General features: G+C 33.6%; 2 protein-coding genes across 3 annotated transcripts in view; one reads left to right on the top strand and one right to left on the bottom strand.

Moving 5' to 3' along the window:
• Positions 1–12,558, bottom strand: part of LRRIQ3 (leucine rich repeats and IQ motif containing 3) — a 204,197-nt gene extending 191,639 nt beyond the window's left edge. Inside the window, exon 1 of the mRNA XM_025871848.2 lies at positions 12,395–12,558. The gene's annotated coding sequence lies outside the window, so the exon portion shown is untranslated. The remainder of the gene's footprint in view (positions 1–12,394) is intronic.
• A 79-nt stretch (positions 12,559–12,637) lies between these two features.
• Positions 12,638–20,846, top strand: FPGT (fucose-1-phosphate guanylyltransferase). Of its 2 annotated transcripts, none has more exons than XM_073896527.1 (4): positions 12,638–12,793; positions 14,470–14,637; positions 15,789–15,881; positions 18,527–18,840. In XM_073896527.1, exons 1-4 carry the CDS (start codon positions 12,712–12,714, stop codon positions 18,691–18,693), a joined length of 510 nt encoding a protein of 169 aa, XP_073752628.1. In that variant the 5' UTR covers positions 12,638–12,711; the 3' UTR covers positions 18,694–18,840. The 2 variants fall into 2 exon arrangements, with proteins under 2 accessions (XP_073752628.1, XP_025727635.1); XM_025871850.2 differs by having other exon boundaries at positions 12,639–12,793; positions 17,710–20,846.
• The last annotated feature ends 257 nt before the right edge of the window (positions 20,847–21,103 follow it).

Genomic DNA, 21,103 nt, shown 5'->3' with positions numbered 1-21,103 from the left:
TCAATAAACTGTTTCAAAAAAAAACCACAATGAGATATCATTTCACACCTGCTAGAATGGCCATTGTCCAAAGGACAGGAAATAACAAGTGTTTGCAAGGATGTGGAGGAAAGGGAACCCTTATGCACTGTTAATGGGAATGTAAATTGGTACAATCACTGTGGAAAACAGTATGGAGGTTCCTCAGAAAAATAAAAATAAAACTACCATATGATCCAACAATTCTACTTCTCAATATTTATCTGAAGACAAGGAAAACACTGACTCAAAAAAATATATGTACCCCTCATATTCATTCTAGCATCATTTACAATAGCCAAGACATGTAAGCAGTCTAAGTGTCCACTGACAGATAAATGGATAAAGAAAATGTGGTATATACATAAAATGGAATATTATTCAGCCATAAGAAAGAATGAAATCCTGCTATTTGCAACAACATAGATGGACCCTGAGGGCATTACACCAAGTGAAATAAATCAGACAAAGAAAGACAAATGCTGAATGATCTCACTCATATATGGAATTCGAAGACAAAAACACAACAAAACAAAAAACTCAAGCTCATAGGTATGAACAGATTGGTGGTGCAGAGAGGCAGGGGTAGGGGTTGGCAAAAGAGGACAAGGGATCAAACAGTACCAATTTTTAGTTATAAAATAAATAGGTCATGAGGAGGTAATGCACAGCCTGATGCCTTTGGTTAATAATATTGTATTGCATATTTGAGAGTTGCTAGAGAGTACATCTTAAAAGTTCTCATCACGTGAAAAAAAAATTTTTGTAAATACATATGGTGAGGGATGTTAACTAGACTTACTGGGCTCATCATTTCACAATATATACAAATACTAATCATTATGTTGTATATCTGGAGCAAATATGATATTATGTCAATTATATCCTAATTAAAAAGTATAATAAAAGTGATGGATATGAAAAAAGTATATATAGATATCATGTAATATCAAAAAATCCTTAATATCTTAAACAGTGTAATTAAACTATTTAATACAGTCAATAGAATACTATGAAAGCATTAAAACTGATATTGTAGAATAGTTAACAACATGAAAAGCTGTCGATAAATAAGTCATTGTTTTTGTTTAAAAATATTTTTCACTAAAAAAAGAAATATTTTCACTGAATTGTACAGTTTAAAGGGGTGAGTTTTATGGTATGTGACTTAATTTTCAATTAAAAATATTCATTGTTCTGTGGCATACAAAAAAGGTAAAAAAAAAAAAAGTTAAGTAATGGAGAAAGATATACCGTGCTAACACTAATCAAAAGAAAGCTAGAGAAGATTTAATAGTTCAGACAGAGCATATTTCAGAGCAAGGAAAATTATCAGGCATAAATTATCTTTACATAATGATAAAGAGACAATTCTATAAGAAGACATAACAATCCTTATTGTGCATGTGTCTAAAAACAGCATTAACACCTGAGGCAAAACTGAGAGAAATGAAAAGGAGACACGGATGAATCCACTATTGGATTTAGAAACTTCAACATCACTCTAACAGAAATGGATAGATCCAGCAGGCAGAAAATCAGTAAGGACACAGCTACAGTCCACAATACCATTGGTCAACTGGATAACTGACACTACTACTTCATCCAACAACAGAAGATTATACATTCTTCTCAAATTTACATGGAATATTTGCCAAGATAGAACATAATCTCGGCCATAAAAACATACCTTAACAAATTTAAAAGAATAGAAAGCATACAATGTCTGTCTCAGAACACAGTGGAATTAAACTAGATATCAATAAAAGAAAGATAGCTGGAAAATATCAAAATACAGGGAGATTAAACAATGTATTTCAAAATAACATATGGCTCAAAGATAAATTTAAAAATATTTTTAGCTAAATGAAAATGCATCTTATGAAAATTTGTGGGTTGCAGCGAAAGCAGTGCTTAGAGAGTAATCTACAGCATTGAATTCACATATTAGAAAAGAAGATATAAAATCAATAATTTAAGTTTCCACCTTGGGAAACTAAATCAAGAAGCACTAATTAAATCCAAAGTAGGCAGAAGAAAAATAAATCAGTAATAAATATATTTTCAGTAAGTATGTTTATAAAAAATTATTACAATCCTTGATTATATTCTCAAATATTTGGGGATGGGAGCATTTTGTCATTCTCTCATCCCATGACTCTCTATAAATATCTAGAAATTCTATAAATGTTAACTTTAACCAGATCATATGAAGGGTCTTTTACAATGAAAAACAACAAACTCTTTACTTGTTTTTCAGGTCTTAAGTGAGAGGGGAAAAAAGTGTCTCCAAAAACTCTGTGGTTCCTACAAAATATATTTCTTATCTGCTAGGTCATTCAGAGTTAATGAAATGCTTAAATACTGAATCTCATCCCAGGTGCCTGCAAACATATTTTTGGTTACTATCAACTGATCTTTGTTTGTTTGTTTGTTTTTTAAAGATTTTATTTACTTATTTGACAGAGACAGACACAGAAAGAGAGGGAACACAAGCAGGGGGAGTGGGAGAGGGAGAAGGAGGCTCCCCGCGGAGCAGGGAGCCCTATGCTGGGCTTGATCCCAGGACCCCAGGATCATTACCTGAGCCAAAGGCAGACGCTTAACGACTGAGCCCCCCAGGTACCCCAATCTGTGTTATAGACTTTAATTTTTAAGCCATTCTCAACTGATTTTTTTTAGCTGGTGATATGAATTCTAAAATAATCTTAAAATCAGTCTTATATTAAAGTAGGATCATTTATATTTGTGTTCTCTATTGCAAAATATTCATCTCCATTGATAGTATTTATTTGCCAACATATAAACAACCTTAATGTTAAAAAACATTCTAGGGCAGAACACTATTATATGAGATTAAGTTATTGCTATCCAAAGGAAAGACTAATATACAGTTAGTAAGTTATAAGATTAAATGTAGTACACTATATTTCCATTTTTTTTTAAGAACTAGCATTCTACATTCAGAATAGAAGGTATTTTTCAGTTATTCAAAGTATTCAATTAAATAGTCTGTCACGTAGCCCAATCAGTTTGAATCATGCAACATTTAATTTTATTTCTTATTCTTTATTGCACATCAGTATAACTAGAATAACACAAATTATCAGGCCCTATTAGTCTACCTATTGAATCTTATCTCTGCCGCTATAGGGCCAGATGATTACACCACCAAGGGAAGCTGAAAACCACTGCAATTGGTTTTCAATACACATACTTAAAAGCCTGTGTACCAAGTACGGCCAATTTTAAAAATGACAATTAAAGAGGAATCCAGGCACTTTTGTTCCTTTTAGATTTTTGATAATTTTACAATTACTTTGTAAAATACACATATAAATGTGTGTATCATCAAGTTCAAATAATAATATAATGTTCAAAAGGCAAATTTAAGTATAGCAACACATAAAGCATCAGGACTCCAACTGCAATTTCAAAAAAGTCCTATAGTTCAAAAGAAATTAGTATCATTGTCAGTAAACCTAGTTTGTATCGACTACGGTACTAATTTTAAAATTATCATATATTTTTAATCACACTGTAAAAACCATGTCTTCATAAACTATAATGTACATCAACTATAAGTCTCAACTTTATTCTCAACTTTTTTCATTTAAAAAAATTGGTGGTAAACACATGAAGGGTAACTAAATGAGGTTATAATTAATGAATATCTAAATTAAAAATTGAAAAGTAAACATTTTGTATGTTTATTTCCTTTTCAAATAGATATTTAACAAATATTTTAAAGATATTTTCAAAAATTTGTTTTGCTGTGTCATTGACCTCTGGGCATCACACTCAGTCACTGAAATTTTAAATGATAGGTATACAAATACATTATTATTTTAAGTAAAGAGTATATTAAAATTTAATATTTGGCTTGGTGATCTATGTTATAGTAACTTATTTTGTAAGCATTAGTTATAGCATTATTACGTAGGTTGAATTCTGGACACTAGACTCCAGAATTACCACAAACTTTGCTAAGATTCTGCAAATGAAATAAAGTCATGAAAAAAGGGGAAAAATAAAGGTTTACTTTTCAAAAATCTAACTGTAGGAAATATAGCTAGGGTTATTTTATATCTATTGTGGTTGCAAACTACTTTTAGTTTAGAATGTCTGCAGTATATTTAAGCCCATCATAAACACTGCAATTATTTTTTTAAGAAATACTTTTTATTTGGTCAAATAATTCATTGAGTCAATACTGTTTTGATGAAGACTTGCCATGATTTTACATCACACATAAAATGTACTTTAAAAATTAAGGAGAAGAGTTATAGTAAACAATTAGAATATTATATATCTCCTGGCAAATTAAAATGGAATCTAGTTGGTTTGTAAGTTTATATAAAAAACACTGATTCCTTAAAACATTAAAATTTGATGGTATAGACCACATATTTCATATAACATAAAAAGTCATTTGGAACAATGAATCAAAGATGCACTTGTAATCAAGACATCTTAATTTCTGTCCTTTAACATGTATTCACTTTCTAAAATTTAGAAGGCTGTATATTTCTGTTCAAAAATTTTTAAAAAGCTTTTGTGAAAACACCAGTTTTCAACTTTAATTTTATTCCATGCTTGTAGACTGTAAAACTATAAGCTTGAAAAAAATTAAAGGGTGATGAGCCAGAAGATGGATATAAAACAATAAAAACTAATTTAAAAAATCTAGAAAAATATCTGCATAGAAATCAACACCGCTTAAGAAATCATTTAAGAAGACAGTGGAATAAAATATTTAAAATACTGAGAGAAAAAGGAAAACCCACCAACCTAGAATTCTGTACCCTGTGAAATTATCTTTCAAAATAAAGGAGAAACACTTTCATAGACAAACACTGAGGAAATTTATTGCCAGTATGCCTACCTAATAGAAATGTTAAAAGAAATTCTTTAGAGAAGAGGAATATAATATAGTTCAGAAACTCAGATCTATAAAAAGCAAGGAAGATCACTGGGAAAGAAATAGTGTACATAAAATAAAAATTTTTTATTTTTCTTATTTTTAATTGATCTAACACATGAAAGTTTGTCAAAATAGTAATAGCAAATGATATAAGCGATTATCTAAGTTTATGCATGTCATACATACATGAATGATTACATACAAGTGAAATTAAAGCACCAAATATATAAGAAAAGAATTAAGTTTATTTTCTAATTATAATTTTATTATAATTATAATAAAATTTTCTAATTTTCTAATTATACTTACACTACCTGGGAAGGCGCAGAGTTTTATTTGAAAATGGAACTGAATTAGTTATAAATGTGGATTGCAAACTTTTGAGCAACCAACTAAAAATGGTGAAATAAGAACCATAACCAATATGCTATGAAAGGAGGGGTGCCTGGGTGGCTTAGTCATTAAGCGTCTGCCTTCGGCTCAGGTCATGATCCCAGGGTCCTGGGATCCAGCCCCGCATCGGACTCCCTGCTTGGCGGGAAGCCTGCTTCTCCCTCTCCCACTTCCCCTGCTTGTGTTCCCTCTCTCTGTGTGTCTTTCTCTGTCAAATAAATAAATATTTTTTAAAAAATGCTATGAAAGGAAAGAAAATGGAATCATATACAATGCTTGTCTAAAACCACATATCTGTACTTCTGAAACAAATAACGCAACATATTTTAAGAAAAAAGGAAAAGAAGAAGATAACAGGAGAGGAAGAAAAGGGGAGTATGTCAGAGGGGGAGACGAACCATGAGAGATGATGGACTCTGAAAAACAAACTGAGGGTTCTAGAGGGGAGGGAGGTAGGGGGATGGGTTAGCCTGGTGATGGGTATTGAGGAGGGCACGTTCTGCATGGAGCACTGGGTGTTATGAACAAACAATGAATCATGGAACACTGCATCAAAAACTAATGATGTAATATATGGTGATTAACATAACAATAAAAAATTTAAAAAAAACCCACATAAGCCATAAAAAGAGTGAAAGACAGAAGATAAAAACAAAGAATAATGGCAACAAATAGAAAACAACAATGGATATCGCAAATATTAATCCAAATATATCAATAATCATTATGAATGTCAAGGTCCAAATGAACCAATTAAGAGAGATTATCAGATGATATTAAAAAAAATGTCCAATTATATGTTGTCCACAAGAAACCCAGTTTAAAGGTAAAGACATATAAAGTGATAGAGAAAGATATACCATGCAGACACCAATCAAAAGAAAGCAGGAGTAGCTATATTAACTTTAAACAGAGCAGTCCAAAGCAAGAGAAGTTATCAGGATAAAGAATGGCATAACAGGGACGCCTGGTGGCTCAGTTTGTTAAACATCTGCCTTCAGCTCAGGTCATAATCTCAGGGTCCTGGGATGGAGCCCCACATCAGGCTCCCTGCAGATCAGGGAGCCTGCTTCTCCCTCTCCCACTCCCCCCTACTTGGGCTCACTCTTTCTCTATCTCTGTCAAAAAAAAAAAAAAAAAGAATGGCATTACATAATAAGAATAGGGTCATTTCTCTAAAAAAACATACCAACCGATAAAGTTTATGCACCTAAGAGAAGTGAAGCAAAACTGATAGAATTGCTAGAAACAGATGAATCCACTGTCACAGCTGGAGACTTCAACCCCACTATCAGAAAATGAACATATCTAACAGACAGAAAATCAGTAAGAACATAGTTAAACACAACAACACCATCAATCAACAGAATATAACTGACATCTACAGACGACTTTATCCAACAACCCCTGAATGTATATTCATCAAAAGCTCATATAAATATTTACCAAGATAGGCCACATTCTGGGCCTAAAATACAACTTAACAGATTTAAAAGAACAGAAATTATACAATGTCTGCCCTGGATCACAACAGAATTAAACTACACATCAGTAACAGAAAGATAGCTGGAATACCCCCAAATATGTGGAGATTAAACAACACATTTCTAAGAAACACATGGGCCAAAGATCTCAAGAGAAATTTAAAAATATTTTGAACTAAATGAAAATAAAAATACAACTTATCAAAATGTGTGGGATGTAGCAAAAGCAGTCCTTAGAGGGAAATTTACAGCATTGAATGCATATATCATAAAAGAAGAAAAATCTAAAAGCAATAATCTAAACCTCCACCTTAGGAAACTAGAAAAATAAAAGAGCAAATCAAATCCAAAGTAAGCATAAGTAAAGAAATAATAAAAATTACAGGAGAAATTAATGAAATTGAAAACAGAAAATCCATAAAACCAAAAGCTAGTTCTTTGGAAAGATAAATATTGATAAACCTCTAGCCAGGCAAAGAAAAAAGAGAGAACACAAATTATTAATATCAGAAATTAAAGAGAGGACAATACTACAATCCCATGGACTTTAGAAGTATAATAAAGAAATACTATGAACAGTCCCATGCACAAAAGTTTGATATCCTAGATGAAATGGATCAATTCCTTGAAAGACACAATCTGCCAAGATTCACACAAGAACCAAAAGACAATCTGAAGAGACAGATACTTAGAAAGAAGTTGAGTCAATAACTAATAACCTTTCAAAATAGAAAGCACCAGACCCATATGAGTTCACTGAGGAATGCTACCAAAACTTACAGGAGAAATTATACCAATTCCCTACAATCCCTTTCAGAAGATAGAAGCAAAACCTAACTCATTCTATGAGGTCAGCTTTATCCTAACACTATGGCCAAAGACATTACAAGAAAGGAAAAGAACAGACCAATGTTTCTCCTGAAAACAGATGCAAAAATCCTGAAAAAAAATTTAGTAAACTGAATCCAACAATGGATAAAAAGAATCTACCAAGTGGGATTTTTCCCAGATATGCAAGTCTGGTTCAATATTCACAAACCAATTAGTGTAATCCATCACAATAGCAGGCTAAAAAAAAGAAAAATCACATGATCATTTCAACAGATACAGAAAAGTCATTAAATCAAATCCAACTCTATTCATGACAAAAATTCTCAGTAATCTAGGAATAGAGAACTTCTTCAACTTGATAAAAGTTATCTATAAAAATTCTGTAGCTAACATCATACTTAATGGTAAGAAATTAGAAGCTTCCCCACTAAGATCAGGTCCAACGCAAGGATGTCCCAACTCATCATTGCTTTTTAACATCCTACTGAAAGTCTTAGCTATTTCAGTAAGACAGGGCAAGGAAATTTAAAAATATATACAGATTGGGGAGGAGGAAATAAAACTGTTTGTTCACAGATGGCATGATCATCTACATAAAAAATCCAAAAGAGGGCACCTGAGTGGCTCAGTCGGTTAAGCATCTGCCTTAGGCTCAGGTCATGATCTCAGGGTCCTAGTATCAAAGCCCAGCTCCCCGCTCAGTGGAGAGTCTGCTTCTCCCTCTTCCTCTGTCCCTACCCTCCCCCAACTCATGCTCATTCTCTCTCTCACTTTCTCCTCAAATAAATAAATAAAATATTAAAAAAAGAAAATCCAAAAGAACCAATAAAAAACAAAACAAAAACAAAAACAAAACAAACAAAAAACCCTCACTAAACCCAGGAACAAATAAGTGATTATAACAGGTTGCAGACACAAGGTTCATACACAAAATCCAAACATTTTCCTACATACCACCAATGAACAAACTAAAAACACAATATTGTTTACATTAGGACCTCCCAAAATGAAATATTTAGGTATAAATGTAACAAAATATGTACAAGATCTATAGAAGGAAAACAACAAACTCCTGATGAGCAAAATCAAAGAACTAAATAAATGGAGAGAGACTTCATGTGCATTGATAGCCTGGATAGGAAAACTCAGTATCAAGATGTCAGTTCCTCCCAACTTGCTCTATAAATTCAGTGCAAACCCATTCAAAATCTCAGCAAATTATTTTATCAATATCAACAAACTGATTTTAAAGTTGATAAAAGAGGCAAAAACCTACAATATCTAATACACTATTTTTAAAGATTTTATTTATTTGACAGAGAGAGACATAACAAGAGAGGGAACACAAGCACGGAGAGTGGGAGAGGGAGAAGCAGGCTTCCCGCTGAGCAGGGAGCCCGATGTGGGGCTCGACCCCAGGATCCTGGGATCATGACCTGAGCCGAAGGCAGACGCTTAATGACTGAGCCACCCAGGCGCCCCTCTAACACACTATCGAAGAAGAACAAAGTTGGAGGAATGACACTACCAGACTTTAAGACTTACTATAAAGCTATAGTTGTCAAGACTGTGTAGCATTATCGAAACAACAGAAAGACCATCGGAACAGAATAGAGTCCATAAATAGAAATATAGTCAACTGATCTTTGACAAAGAAGACAATACAATACTTTCAACAAATGGTGCTGAAAAAATTGGACATCCACAGGCAAAAACAAACAAACAAAAAACATGAATCTAGACATAGACTTTACACCTTCAGAAAAATTAATTCAAAGTGGATCAATGATCCAAATGTAAAACATAAAACTATAAAACTTTAAAACTCCTAGAAGAAAATCTAGGTGACCTTAGGTATAATAATAAAAAAATCATAACCCATGAAAGCAATATTTTATAACCTGTATTTCATTAAAATTAAAGACATATAATTTGCAAAAGTATTGTCGAATGAGTAGTAAAAATACTACTCACATAGTATTCAATATTTTTTCATTTTTACTTAAAAATTAATATTAATGAACATTTGGGGCACCTGGGTGGCTCAGTTGGTTAAGCAAATGCCTTCGGCTCAGGTCATGATCCTGGAGTCCCAGGATCGAGTCCCACATCGGGCTCCCTGCTCAGCAGTGAGTCGGCTTCTCCCTCGGGCCCTCCTCCCTCTCATGCTCTCTCTCTCTATCTCATTCTCTCTCTCAAATAAATAAATAATCTTTAAAGAAAAATATTAATGAACATTTGAGAAGAGAAAAGAGGAAAGAACAAAAACCACAGCTGATAATGTGGTATATTTACTTCCAGCACATTTTATATGAATAATCATATCAGAAAAAATAATATCAATTTCTATGGCAATCCTTCCTAGGTCCATGAAATGCTGTATTTAATACTCTACATAATAGAGTCTATTATATCACTCTGTTTTAGTCCCTTCACAGTTCTTATCACTATCCAAAATTTTATTTGGTCACTTTTTCATTGTTTACCTTGTTAGTATGCACAATTCTTGAGCTTATAAGCTTTATTAACCTTTCTTCCCCTAGGATCTCATCTAGTTTTGTAGTTTAAAATTAACCCCATCTAACCCCTAGCCATAACTCTAAACCTAAAGTTATCCCTCTGGAGAGGTCTCTGAACTACAGGATAGTAGGCACATACACTTGCACCGTCCCTGACCCCAACCCTAACCCTAACCATTATTCTGGTCCTAAACCAAATCCTAATCCTAGATCTGAGGGGGTGGGGAAGATTTTGTACACACAATGGAATATTATCCAGCCATAACAAAAGAATGAAATGGAGTGGATAGAGCTAGAATATAATGCTAAGTGAAATAAGGCAGTCAGAGAATGACAACTATCATATGACTTCACTCATACGTAGAATTTAAGAAACAAAACAAATGAGCAAATTGGGGGGGGGGGGGTGGGGAGGAACAGACAGGCAAACCAAGAAAAAGATTTTTAACTACAGAGAACACATTGATGGTTACCAGAAGGGAGGTGGGTGGGGGATGGGTTAAATAGGTGGTGGGGATTAAGGAGTGCACTTGTTATGAACACCAGGTATTCTACGAAGTGTTGAATCACTACTTTTATGTACACCAGAATCTAATACTACACCATATGATAACCAACTGGAATTAAAACTTTCAAAAAATAAAATAAAATAAAATAATAAAATAAAAATAATTCCATCTGTATGCTGAGGATTCCTAAAGTTATCTCTCTAGCCCAGACCTCACTCATGAACTCTGGACTCATATGTATAATGCCTATAGACACATACACACACACAAACTTCCATTACATTTGTAGTGCATACACACACATCTGTATACATCCATATATTCCACATGTCCAAAACCAAAATTGTGGACTCTCCCTACTACCAACATTCCCCATCCATAGCCTTTCCCATCTCAATTGATGGCCATTCTAACCTTCAGGCGGTCAGTCTTGATTTCTCTCATTCTCTAACATTCCATAGCCATACCATTAGCAAATTGTATTGATTGTGCCTTCAAAAGTATGTCTAGAATCTAGTCAATTTCTCAGCATCCCGACTGTTACTATCATGGCCAAGTCTCCACCAACTCTCTCCTTGACGCACCCTCCACTACAGTCTACTTGTACATTTCTGGGTGATCTTTTTAGACATAAGGCAAGTCACATCAAAACTCTGCAATGACTTTGCTTCACTCAGGACAAAAAACCAAAATCCCTTCTTTAGCCTTTGTCACCTCTCTGACCTGTATTGCTCACTCCCTTTTGCTCTCACCTCACTCAAGCCTTCTGTATTTTCTAAATGTTCTTAATGTTTTGTTTTTATTAACAACAAAAAACTTTTAAATGATGAAACTATGCAAAACTAATCTCCCTTTTTACCCAAATGATTTCTCTTTAAGTACAGAAGTAAATGCAGAGCCAAGTCTTTAGTAAAAAAACAACCAAACAAAAATAATGTTAAGTTCATGGCAAGAACTTGTATTTTAGAGCCCTGAATGCCTGCCTATGGCACTGATGAATAGTTTCATGAAGTCAGGTTTCTAAAATAAATCAAAATGCATGGTGTGGTAGATGATTTGTGGGTTTGGGATTGAAAAATAGTGCTTAAGTCTTCTCTACTACTGATTGTGAGACCTTCACTAAGTCATTATTCTGATTCATAACATATGTAAAGATGAACAGATTAATCTGTAAAACTCATTATAAACTTGTGCTTTACAAGAGAAATACTTATAGATATCTACCAAAAATACATCTAAATAGATCTGACTTATTCCCAGTAATGTTATTTAAAGTGTTTGATCAGTCTGCACATACAAAAGAATGCCAGTGAATAAACCCAATACCACAAATGTTAAAGGACTAGTCACAGACTGAATTATATACAATTTACAAAAGCCTCTGACGTGAATTCAAAACTGAGGGGTGGTGAGGCTCACTTACTAAGAACTGCAAGGGCAAAGAAGCCACAAACCTAAGGTTCCTGAAGAGAATACAGAGATTTTGAATGTTCAGACTATATATCAGGACCTAGGCTTGGAGCAGATGTCTTCAAGTGACGACCTTGGGGGAGGAATTAACTTGTCAAGAGGTCTTTGGGAACTGCTCCTGGCTGAAACAAACCGCGAGTTAGAAAGGACGACCACCTTTCGAGAGAAAGCCGGGAGCTAAGTTGTAGTTTCGTCTTCTTAGCGGGTCAGTTCTAACAATTCTATCGCCCAACCCGAACCACTCACCGGGTCAACTGGTCTACAAGGCCTTGAGTTGGGAACAAACGGCCCAGACCCGGCACAGTCCGACAAATCGCTAGGTATTCATCTGCTCCGGAGTCGGTTGCTAGGGAAACGAGGCCAGACTCCAGACTCAGTCCCGCAAGGTTTTCTCCCGGCAGGCCGGAGCTTCGGGGGCGTGGTTACGTGAATGACGCACGTAAAGGGCGGGACAGAGGCGAAACCGGACCCAGGAACAGGTTACACTCGGGGGCGCATGCGTGCTGTACCCGGCGCCGGATACTTGGAAGGCTTCCGCTGGTTTGGGGGTCGGTGTTGTTGCTATGGCTGCTGCAGTTGCACCCTTAGGCGTAGCTCTGCGAGAAGCCACCCAAAGAAAATTGCGGAGGTTTTCAGAGCTGAGAGGTAGCAAAAAGGGAATCCCAGCTCTCCCCGGCAATGGACAGGGAGGGTGCTTTGCGTTCCGGGAAGTTTGCTAGACTATCACTTCCTGTCTGCTTCTCACCTTCGGGTTTAGGACACAGGCCCTGCCGTAGTTAATACTCCTCTTGATTTTTTTTATTCTGTCATTGTCTTCTTTACGTTATGTTGTTACTTTATTTCTTTGACCTTATTCCTAGTAACATATATATGTATGTTTAAAATAAGAGAGAAGGAAATAAATTATTATAAAATAAGAGAAGGAAGAAGAAAGAAAAGTATTAATCTGACTAGTGAAGCTACAAATCTAAGTTAAGCATTTGGTTAGCTCATTAACAATAGTTATTTAAAATAAATCTAAATGATCTAAGTGCTTTGACCAATAAATATCTGATTTTAGCCTTCTGCAATCCCCTTACTACTTCACCAGTTTGTTCCATACTGTGAATGCAGAATGAGTAAAAAACAAGACATGGAGGAATTATAGGTTAAAATTTAAAAGGGGTAGTTTGTATCAAAAAAAAATTAAAGAACTGCCATTTGTCATTCCTTGTACAATTATCTAATAAAATTAGTTATTTTTTGATGAAGTTACTACATTAAAAATACAGGAAATAATACTTGGAAGACAGTAAGATATTCAGGACTATTAAATTTTGACAGATTCTGTTTGTTAACTAATAAGAATCCTTATTCATCTTGTTTACCAATAAAGAAGAGTTTCCAACATCTACCAAAAATTCGGTCTGGTTTTTTTGTTGTTGGTGTTTTGGTTTTTTGGTTGTTTTTTAATGAGCTCATCAAGGAGTTGGGAACTTTTCTGTTATCCAGAATTTTAGATCATACTTCAAAGCCTTTGTAAACTTGCATGGCTCATCTTTTTTTTTTTTTTTTTTGAGTTCACCCTGTCTTTATTTTTTTTTTAATTTTTTTATGTTTTGTTAATCACCATACATTACATCATTAGTTTTTGATGTAGTGTTCCATAATTCGTTGTTTGCATATAACACCCAGTGCTCCATTCAATACGTGCCCTCTTTAATACCCATCACCAGGCTAACCCATGCATGGCTTAGCTTAAGGTAATAAAAAATAAAGTACCTCTGCATGGAGCACTGGGTGTTATGCACAATGAATCATGGAACATTACATCAAAAACTAATGATGTAATGTATGGTGATTAACATAACAATAAAAAATTTAAAAAAAATAAAGTACATTAATTGATAAACAGCAACGTTGTAGGAATGGATCTTTGGGCTGAATTGTACTTGGCCAACAAACACTAAGTGGTCCTGATATAAAAATTGATTTTCACAGCTGAAGATTCATACTCTTTTTGTCTCTTGTTATTTAAGAATCAAGGTAAATTTTAGCAAGGCAAAAGTACTTCTCTTAAGAAACGTAACAACTTTCAGAATATGTGAATAAATGAACTGTAAACCATAAAAGGAGCAAGTAATCTAAAAGAGGAAAAAATGCAAAATTTGTGAACAATCTTCAGTAGAACTAGTTTGAATTATACTACCTAGCCACTAATTATCCCCTAATTCTGAGAAGATAGATTTAGGAAGATAATCTTTTTTTTTTTTCTTTCCAAAAAGGTAAACCTGTAACAGCTAGAGATTTCTGATACTTATTTCCCTACTTTTTCCACATAGGCAAACCTGTGGCAGCTGGAGAATTCTGGGACATTGTTGCAATAACAGCAGCTGATGAAAAACAGGAACTTGCTTATAAGCAACAGCTGTCAGAAAAGCTGAAAAAAAAGGAGCTACCCCTTGGAGTTCAATATCATGTTGTTGTTGATCCTGCTGGAGCCAAAATTGGTACTCTCTATATGGTCAGATTTAAATCATAGGTTCTGGGCATAATGATCACTGAAGAAAAGCTTTCTTATGGCTCACAATTTATGAGCTCTCTATCTTTCTTTCGATAGTCTTTCCAAACTTTAAAAATTTAATGTAAATTTACAATTTTTTTAAGAAAGATAAAAGGCATAACACATTCTGTTCTTACACATTGTGCTTACCATGAAAAACTTGCAGAATGTTATTTAAAATAATTTTATTAATTTTAATTAATGTACTTAGATGGTGAATATTCTTGTGGACTTTACTGGTAGGGCTCTTAAGGTCCCTCCAAACTTCATAGTTCAGAAATTTACACAAAGATTGCAAATCAGCAAAAAAAATACATACACACACACACGCACACGAACTTGGCCTCTTGGAACCACAATGCAGAAAGCAAAAGAGCACAGTCTAATGGCCTAAGTATCATAGATACGTACTTTAAAAACCCAGTTTTAGTCAACTTTGCCTTTGACCTTCCATTGCAAATAAAAATACATGCTATTTTTCTGGGGGCCACATTCTATGTGATACTTAAAGCTGAAGCCCCTTGATACCATACAGGGTATCTATATCTGACATTGGCATTGATCTAATTAACCTGTGTTTTACTCCTCATAATGGTACAGTCAGTACTTTTATGATTCCTATCATATAGATGAGAATCTGAGGCACAGAGAGTTAAGTAACTTGCCCAAGGTAACTAGTAAGTGTAGTTATAGTTAAGATCTTTTTAAATCTAACTCAAATATTTGGTTTTGTCATATGGCAGAATTATTTTAATGGGTTTTTCAGTTTGTAATTCCAAATGAATGTGTATATTTACTCTCTTCTTGTGTTGCAAATTGTCTAATTTATCACTTTATTTTTATTATTATTTTCAGGAAATTATAATGCTCATCATTGATTACCAAGTGCTGATCTCTGGGTTTCATTGCTAATTGTTTATTTAAATGCTGTGGAACGTGTGTTTAATGTGATTCTTTGGCCATATCTTTGCTCTCTGCCTAGTTAATTGTAGCCAATGGCCCTATCTTCAAAGTTATAACACCTAATTTTACTGTAATTACAAATTTTCAGTAGGTTTCTATGAAATTAATTGTGTTTTTTTAACTTTTATTTTTAAGGAAATGGAGGATCCACACTTTGTGCCCTTCGATGTTTAGAAAAGCTATATGGAGATAAATGGAATTCTTTTACCATCCTATTAATTCATTCTGGTAAAGTTATACATATTCTTTTCACTAATTTACATTTTACCTTTGATACCTTAGGGACTTTTTTCTACCTTGCAGATACTTTCTTCTCCTTTTTTAAATTTTTGTCTTTGAAGTTACTCTGCTTTGAAAACAAATATTTCATGCTTTTCTTGATATTTGAAAGCTGTAAGCAGCATAATGTTTTTTCACAAATGTATCTTTAAAATTCTAGATCACATTCATCATCAACTTTTCATGGATATTTTTAGTATATATATAGAAAATTATTTTCCTAAAATAGAATTCATCAAAATAATGAATATTTCTTGATAATGCTTGAAAAGGGATTATTATTGTAGGGGAGAGGCTGACTTAGCACTGGGATTACCAGACTTTTGCCAAAACTTTCTACCATGCATTTTTATCTGATTATTGGTGGCAAAAGTTTACAATCCTTAAAAGAGTTTAAAAACAAAAGAAAGGGTGGTGACAAAACATGGAGAGAACAAGAAAGTTGTAAGAGGGAAAATCACACACAAAGGAGGACATTTTAAAACAGAAAAGTGGGAAAGATAATCTCAGAATAAAGGATAGTTTTCTTCAGTAAACTTAGTTATATGAGAATTTGGGTTATATGCAAACCTCTGTTATTTTTCTGTATGTACTGGAGCTGATAAAAATGTTATTATGGACTGGCACCAGTTCAGGGACAGGTATTTTAGAGCCACTCATCTACATGGCTTCCAAGGCACTTTTTATTTCTTATGATTTATATACAGAACAATGATTCTTTATAAAGATGATATCAAGTAAAGCACCCAAGTTTTGATTTTAAGACTAACTTTAAAAAAGTAGAAAAATTCAAATTCATAGCTCATTCCAAAACCAATATTATTTATTACCAATTTAGTAAAAACTAAGTTAGACACTAAGAAAATACATAGTTAAAAAAAGGTAATTCTTACAATGCTAAAAAGTGTTGGCTAGTCTTTGAAAAAGGAAAAAAGTAGAAAGTACTAGCTCTCATTTGTTGAACAACATAATGTGTCTAAGTGCTTTACATAAAACACAATAAAGCAAGTATTATTCTACATTTGCTGATTTGGAGTAAATCCAAAGATAAACAACTAAAAAGTGGTGAACCAGAGTTTGAACCTGTTTTTGTCTGACTCTTTCTACAATCTAATGCTGCTTTTCAATATAATTAGTTACATAAAAATGATATAAGCTATTTAGTGTACTTAAGAGAACATGCTTTTCAAGGAATTTTTAAAAAGTCATAAGACTCATCTTAGAGGGAAAAAGCCTGTTTAAATTAAAAACAAGTATAAATTTTAAATGCTCTTAAGTAAACGCACCATTACTTCCTTTGAGTGTATGTAATAATTTGAGGAAAAACACTGCATCTGGAAATTACTGTTTAATAATTATATTTTGGAATTGGTATTTTAGTTTTTTGTGACTTTTTTCCTTACTATGAAGTAGATTCTTAATGTAGGAGTTTAAACATTGTTGCATTTCAATTTATGGTTTAAAATATAGATATAAGATCATTTTTTAGCCCATGGTTCTTTTTACTGGTTGTACAATTGATTCAAAACAATTCACAGCCTCTAAAATATAATAGAATTCTTTCCTAATCTAACATTGCATTATATCAAATCACTACAGGAGAATTGCTCTTGAATTTGTAGCCTGGAATTTACTATTCTTTCCTGAGTTACAGTACTGCCTTAAATATATTAAATATCTTTAGAGATATTTTGAGTTGTGACGGATGCCCCTGGTTTTTAAAATCTTAGAGACTTATAAACATTTTAAAACAGTTATTTTCTTTAATTTTATATAGGTGGTTACAGCCAACGCCTTCCAAATGCAAGTGCTCTGGGCAAAATTTTCACTGCATTACCTTTTGGTAACCCCATTTATCAGATGTTGGAATTAAAACTAGCCATGTACATTGATTTCCCTTCACATATGAATCCTGGGATTCTGGTTACCTGTGCAGATGACATTGAACTTTATAGTGTTGGAGAATGTGAGTTTATTAAATTTGACAAACCTGGCTTTACTGCTTTAGCTCATCCTTCTAGTTTGACTGTTGGTACCACACATGGAGTATTTGTCTTAGAACCTTTTAATGATTTGGAATATAGAGACCTTGAATACAGGTCTTGCCATCGTTTCCTTCATAAGCCCAGCATAGAAAAGATGCATCAATTTGATGCTGTATATAGACCTGGAAATATTTCTCAACAGGACTTTGCTAGGGGTGACACTCCCTCTCTTAAGTTAGACTCTGAGTATGTCTACACAGACAGCTTGTTTTATATGGATCATAAGTCAGCCAAAAAGTTACTCGCTTTTTTTGAGAAAATAGGCACATTGAACTGTGAAATAGATGCCTATGGAGACTTTCTGCAAGCTTTGGGACCTGGAGCAACTGTGGAGTACACCAGAAACACATCAAATGTCACTAAAGAAGAGGCAGACTTGATAGACATTAGGCAGAGAATATTTCATCTTCTTAAAGGAACCTCATTAAATGTTGTTGTTCTTAATAACTCCAAATTTTATCACATTGGAACAACTGAAGAATATTTGTTTCATTTTACTTCAGATAGCAGTTTGAAGTCAGAGCTTGGCTTACAGTCCATAGCTTTTAGCATCTTTTCTGCAATACCAGAATGCTCTGGTAATACATCCTGTATCATTCAAAGTATACTGGATTCAAGATGTTCTGTGGCAACTGGCTCAGTTGTGGAGTATTCCAGATTGGGGCCTGATGTTTCAGTTGGGGAAAACTGCATTATTAGTGGTTGTCATATCATAGCAACAGCTGTCCTGCCTGCATATTCTTTTGTGTGTTCCTTAAGCTTGAAGATGAATGGACACTTAAAGTATTCAACTATGGCATTTGGAGTGCAAGACAACTTGAAAAAGAACGTTAAAACATTGTCAGATATAAAGTTACTTCAATTCTTTGGAGTCTGTTTCCTGTCATGCTTAGATATTTGGAATCTGCAAGTTACAGAGGAACTGTTCTCTGGAAACAAGACATGTTTGAGTTTGTGGAATGCTCGTATTTTCCCAGTTTGTTCCTCTTTGAGTGATTCAGTTACAATATCCCTAAAAATGTTAAATGCTATACAGAACAAATCAGCATTCAGCCTAAATAACTATAAACTGTTGTCCATTGAAGAAATGCTTGTCTATAAAGATGTAGAAGACATGATAACTTACAGGGAGCAAATTTTTCTAGAAATTACTTTAAATGCAAAATAGTCTGATTTAGAGACATCTTAAATATCCTATACCTTGCCATTCTTGATTGAGGAAGACTACAAAAAGAAGAGTTTTCTATAGATTTTTGTTTGTTTCTTTGAAGTGAATCAATGAAAATTATATTAACATAATTGTTGTAGCATAATATTAAGAACACAAAATTACAAATCATCCATTTTGGTGAAAGAATATTTCAAGGCTGTGAGCTCAGAAAAGGGATTTTTTTGATGTTTAGCACTATTTTAATTTTCTTTTTTATTAAGGATGGATTTGTGGAGCATTGCTGTGTTCATATAGTACTATCGTAGTTTTGAATAATTTTCTAAACATACCTTTAGAGTTTTTCCATCTTCTTTTTGGGCTTTGGTTTCAGTACAGTTCTAAGTGTTTATTGGCAGTTCTCTCTTTGAGCATAGTAGTCCTCTTCTGATGAACTGATAAAAACAGCATACTACAAGATCTTCAGAGCACTGTAAGAATAGAAATACTTTTTTGGAAAGAAATCCATCTCTCACAAATTCAGATAAAATCAATTCTTAAAATACTGTGATTATCTAATTAATAAATAATTAGATGCAAACAGCTCTGAAATTGATGATAAAAATCTGTCTTATTTATTGCTCTTACCAAAATAAAACTAAAAGTGTATATGTGTTATTTTACCTTATAAACTTGGACATATGTTTCTATATCTTTTTTTTTTAAGATTTTATTTATTTATATGATAGGCAGCAAGAGAGGGAACACAAGCAGAGGGAGTGGGAGAGGGAAAAGCAGGCTTCCTGCTGAGCAGGGAGCCCCAATGTGGAGCTCAATCCCAGGATCCTGGGATCATGACCTGAGCCAAGGCAGATGCTTAACAACTAAGCCACCCAGGCAACCCCATGTGTTTCTATATCTTAAAATTTTTCCCTAAAGTTCCATCCATACAAAAGCATACACATACACAAAACTCAAATATCTGTGTGGGGAAGATGGTAGGAATAATTGGGATTCATTGATAATCCTATAAGTTCATTTTGGACATTACTTATATCCTTTTATTAATCCCTTTAATAGAACTATTAAATTACCAGATGGACTGATTTTACTATTTCATATTTTTTGTCCTTGTGCTGGTGATGATACTGAGAAGCAATAATTGACCAAAGGTAGGCAGCAGGAAGGAGCCTGAAGGATAGAAAATGAGAAAATTTACAGATGATAAACAGCTTCAAGAAAATAAAAATTGGCTGGAATCTCAAGTTATGTGTTCCTATTTTGCTGTAAGCATGCATGTGAAATGTCTTTATGTCAAAGTCTAATAATAATTAGAGAAATGATTTGTCAGTTTTGTGTTTTAACATGAATAAATTGAAATAAAAACTAGTCTGTGCTAACATGTCAATATAAAAATAATTGGTAAACCAGAAGTGGCCTGCCTGCAATCTTCAATTAAGCTATTTCTGTGTTTTGTTTTGTTTTGTTGAGTTTTTTTTCTTTTTTCCTTTTAAGGTTCTTTCCAAGGAAAAACTAAAGATACAGCTATTGTTTAGTGTTGACTGATTTACTTGCAGAGCTTTCAGAAGATATTTTGTGTTTGTCATTGATTAAATGTTTAATACTGTGTTTCACCTAAGTGCCATCGATTATTAAGAATTACCATTATTTTATTTATGTTCCACTAAAAAGAAAAAAATACCAATAAAATATGGCACAGTGCTTTCTTTTAGAATCAGACTCTTCTGAAACACTTTTCAACTCAGGAGTTGTTGATATCCATGTGCTTCCACCCAGTACCATCTTGTATGCTATCAAAGGTATTGGTAAAGCTGTATGTCCTAAGAGTGTCACCACCACCCTGCTGTCTGGATTGACTGAAAACTGTCAACACCAGATACCTGTTCTATAAGTTTTGATGCTGATGCTTTACTATTTGGCAAAATTCAGTTTCATTTTTGTCTTAGTGTAATCAAATG

The sequence above is a fragment of the Callorhinus ursinus genome, unplaced genomic scaffold (genome assembly GCF_003265705.2).
Source record: "Callorhinus ursinus isolate GAN/ISIS: 27379988/994484 unplaced genomic scaffold, GSC_fseal_2.0 scaffold9, whole genome shotgun sequence".
NCBI lineage: Eukaryota > Metazoa > Chordata > Mammalia > Carnivora > Otariidae > Callorhinus > Callorhinus ursinus.
Note: the sequence above shows the minus strand (reverse complement) of the source record. Positions and strands in the feature narration are given on the sequence as shown.

Bases quoted from the DNA above. Each gene is read 5' to 3' on its own strand.
- FPGT (XM_025871850.2), top strand. From the start codon at position 12,712: ATGGCTGCTGCAGTTGCACCCTTAGGCGTAGCTCTGCGAGAAGCCACC. The intron at 14,638-15,788 runs GTACTCTCTATA...TTTATTTTTAAG, and splicing joins TCCTGCTGGAGCCAAAATTG to GAAATGGAGGATCCACACTT. The intron at 15,882-17,709 runs GTAAAGTTATAC...AATTTTATATAG, and splicing joins CATCCTATTAATTCATTCTG to GTGGTTACAGCCAACGCCTT.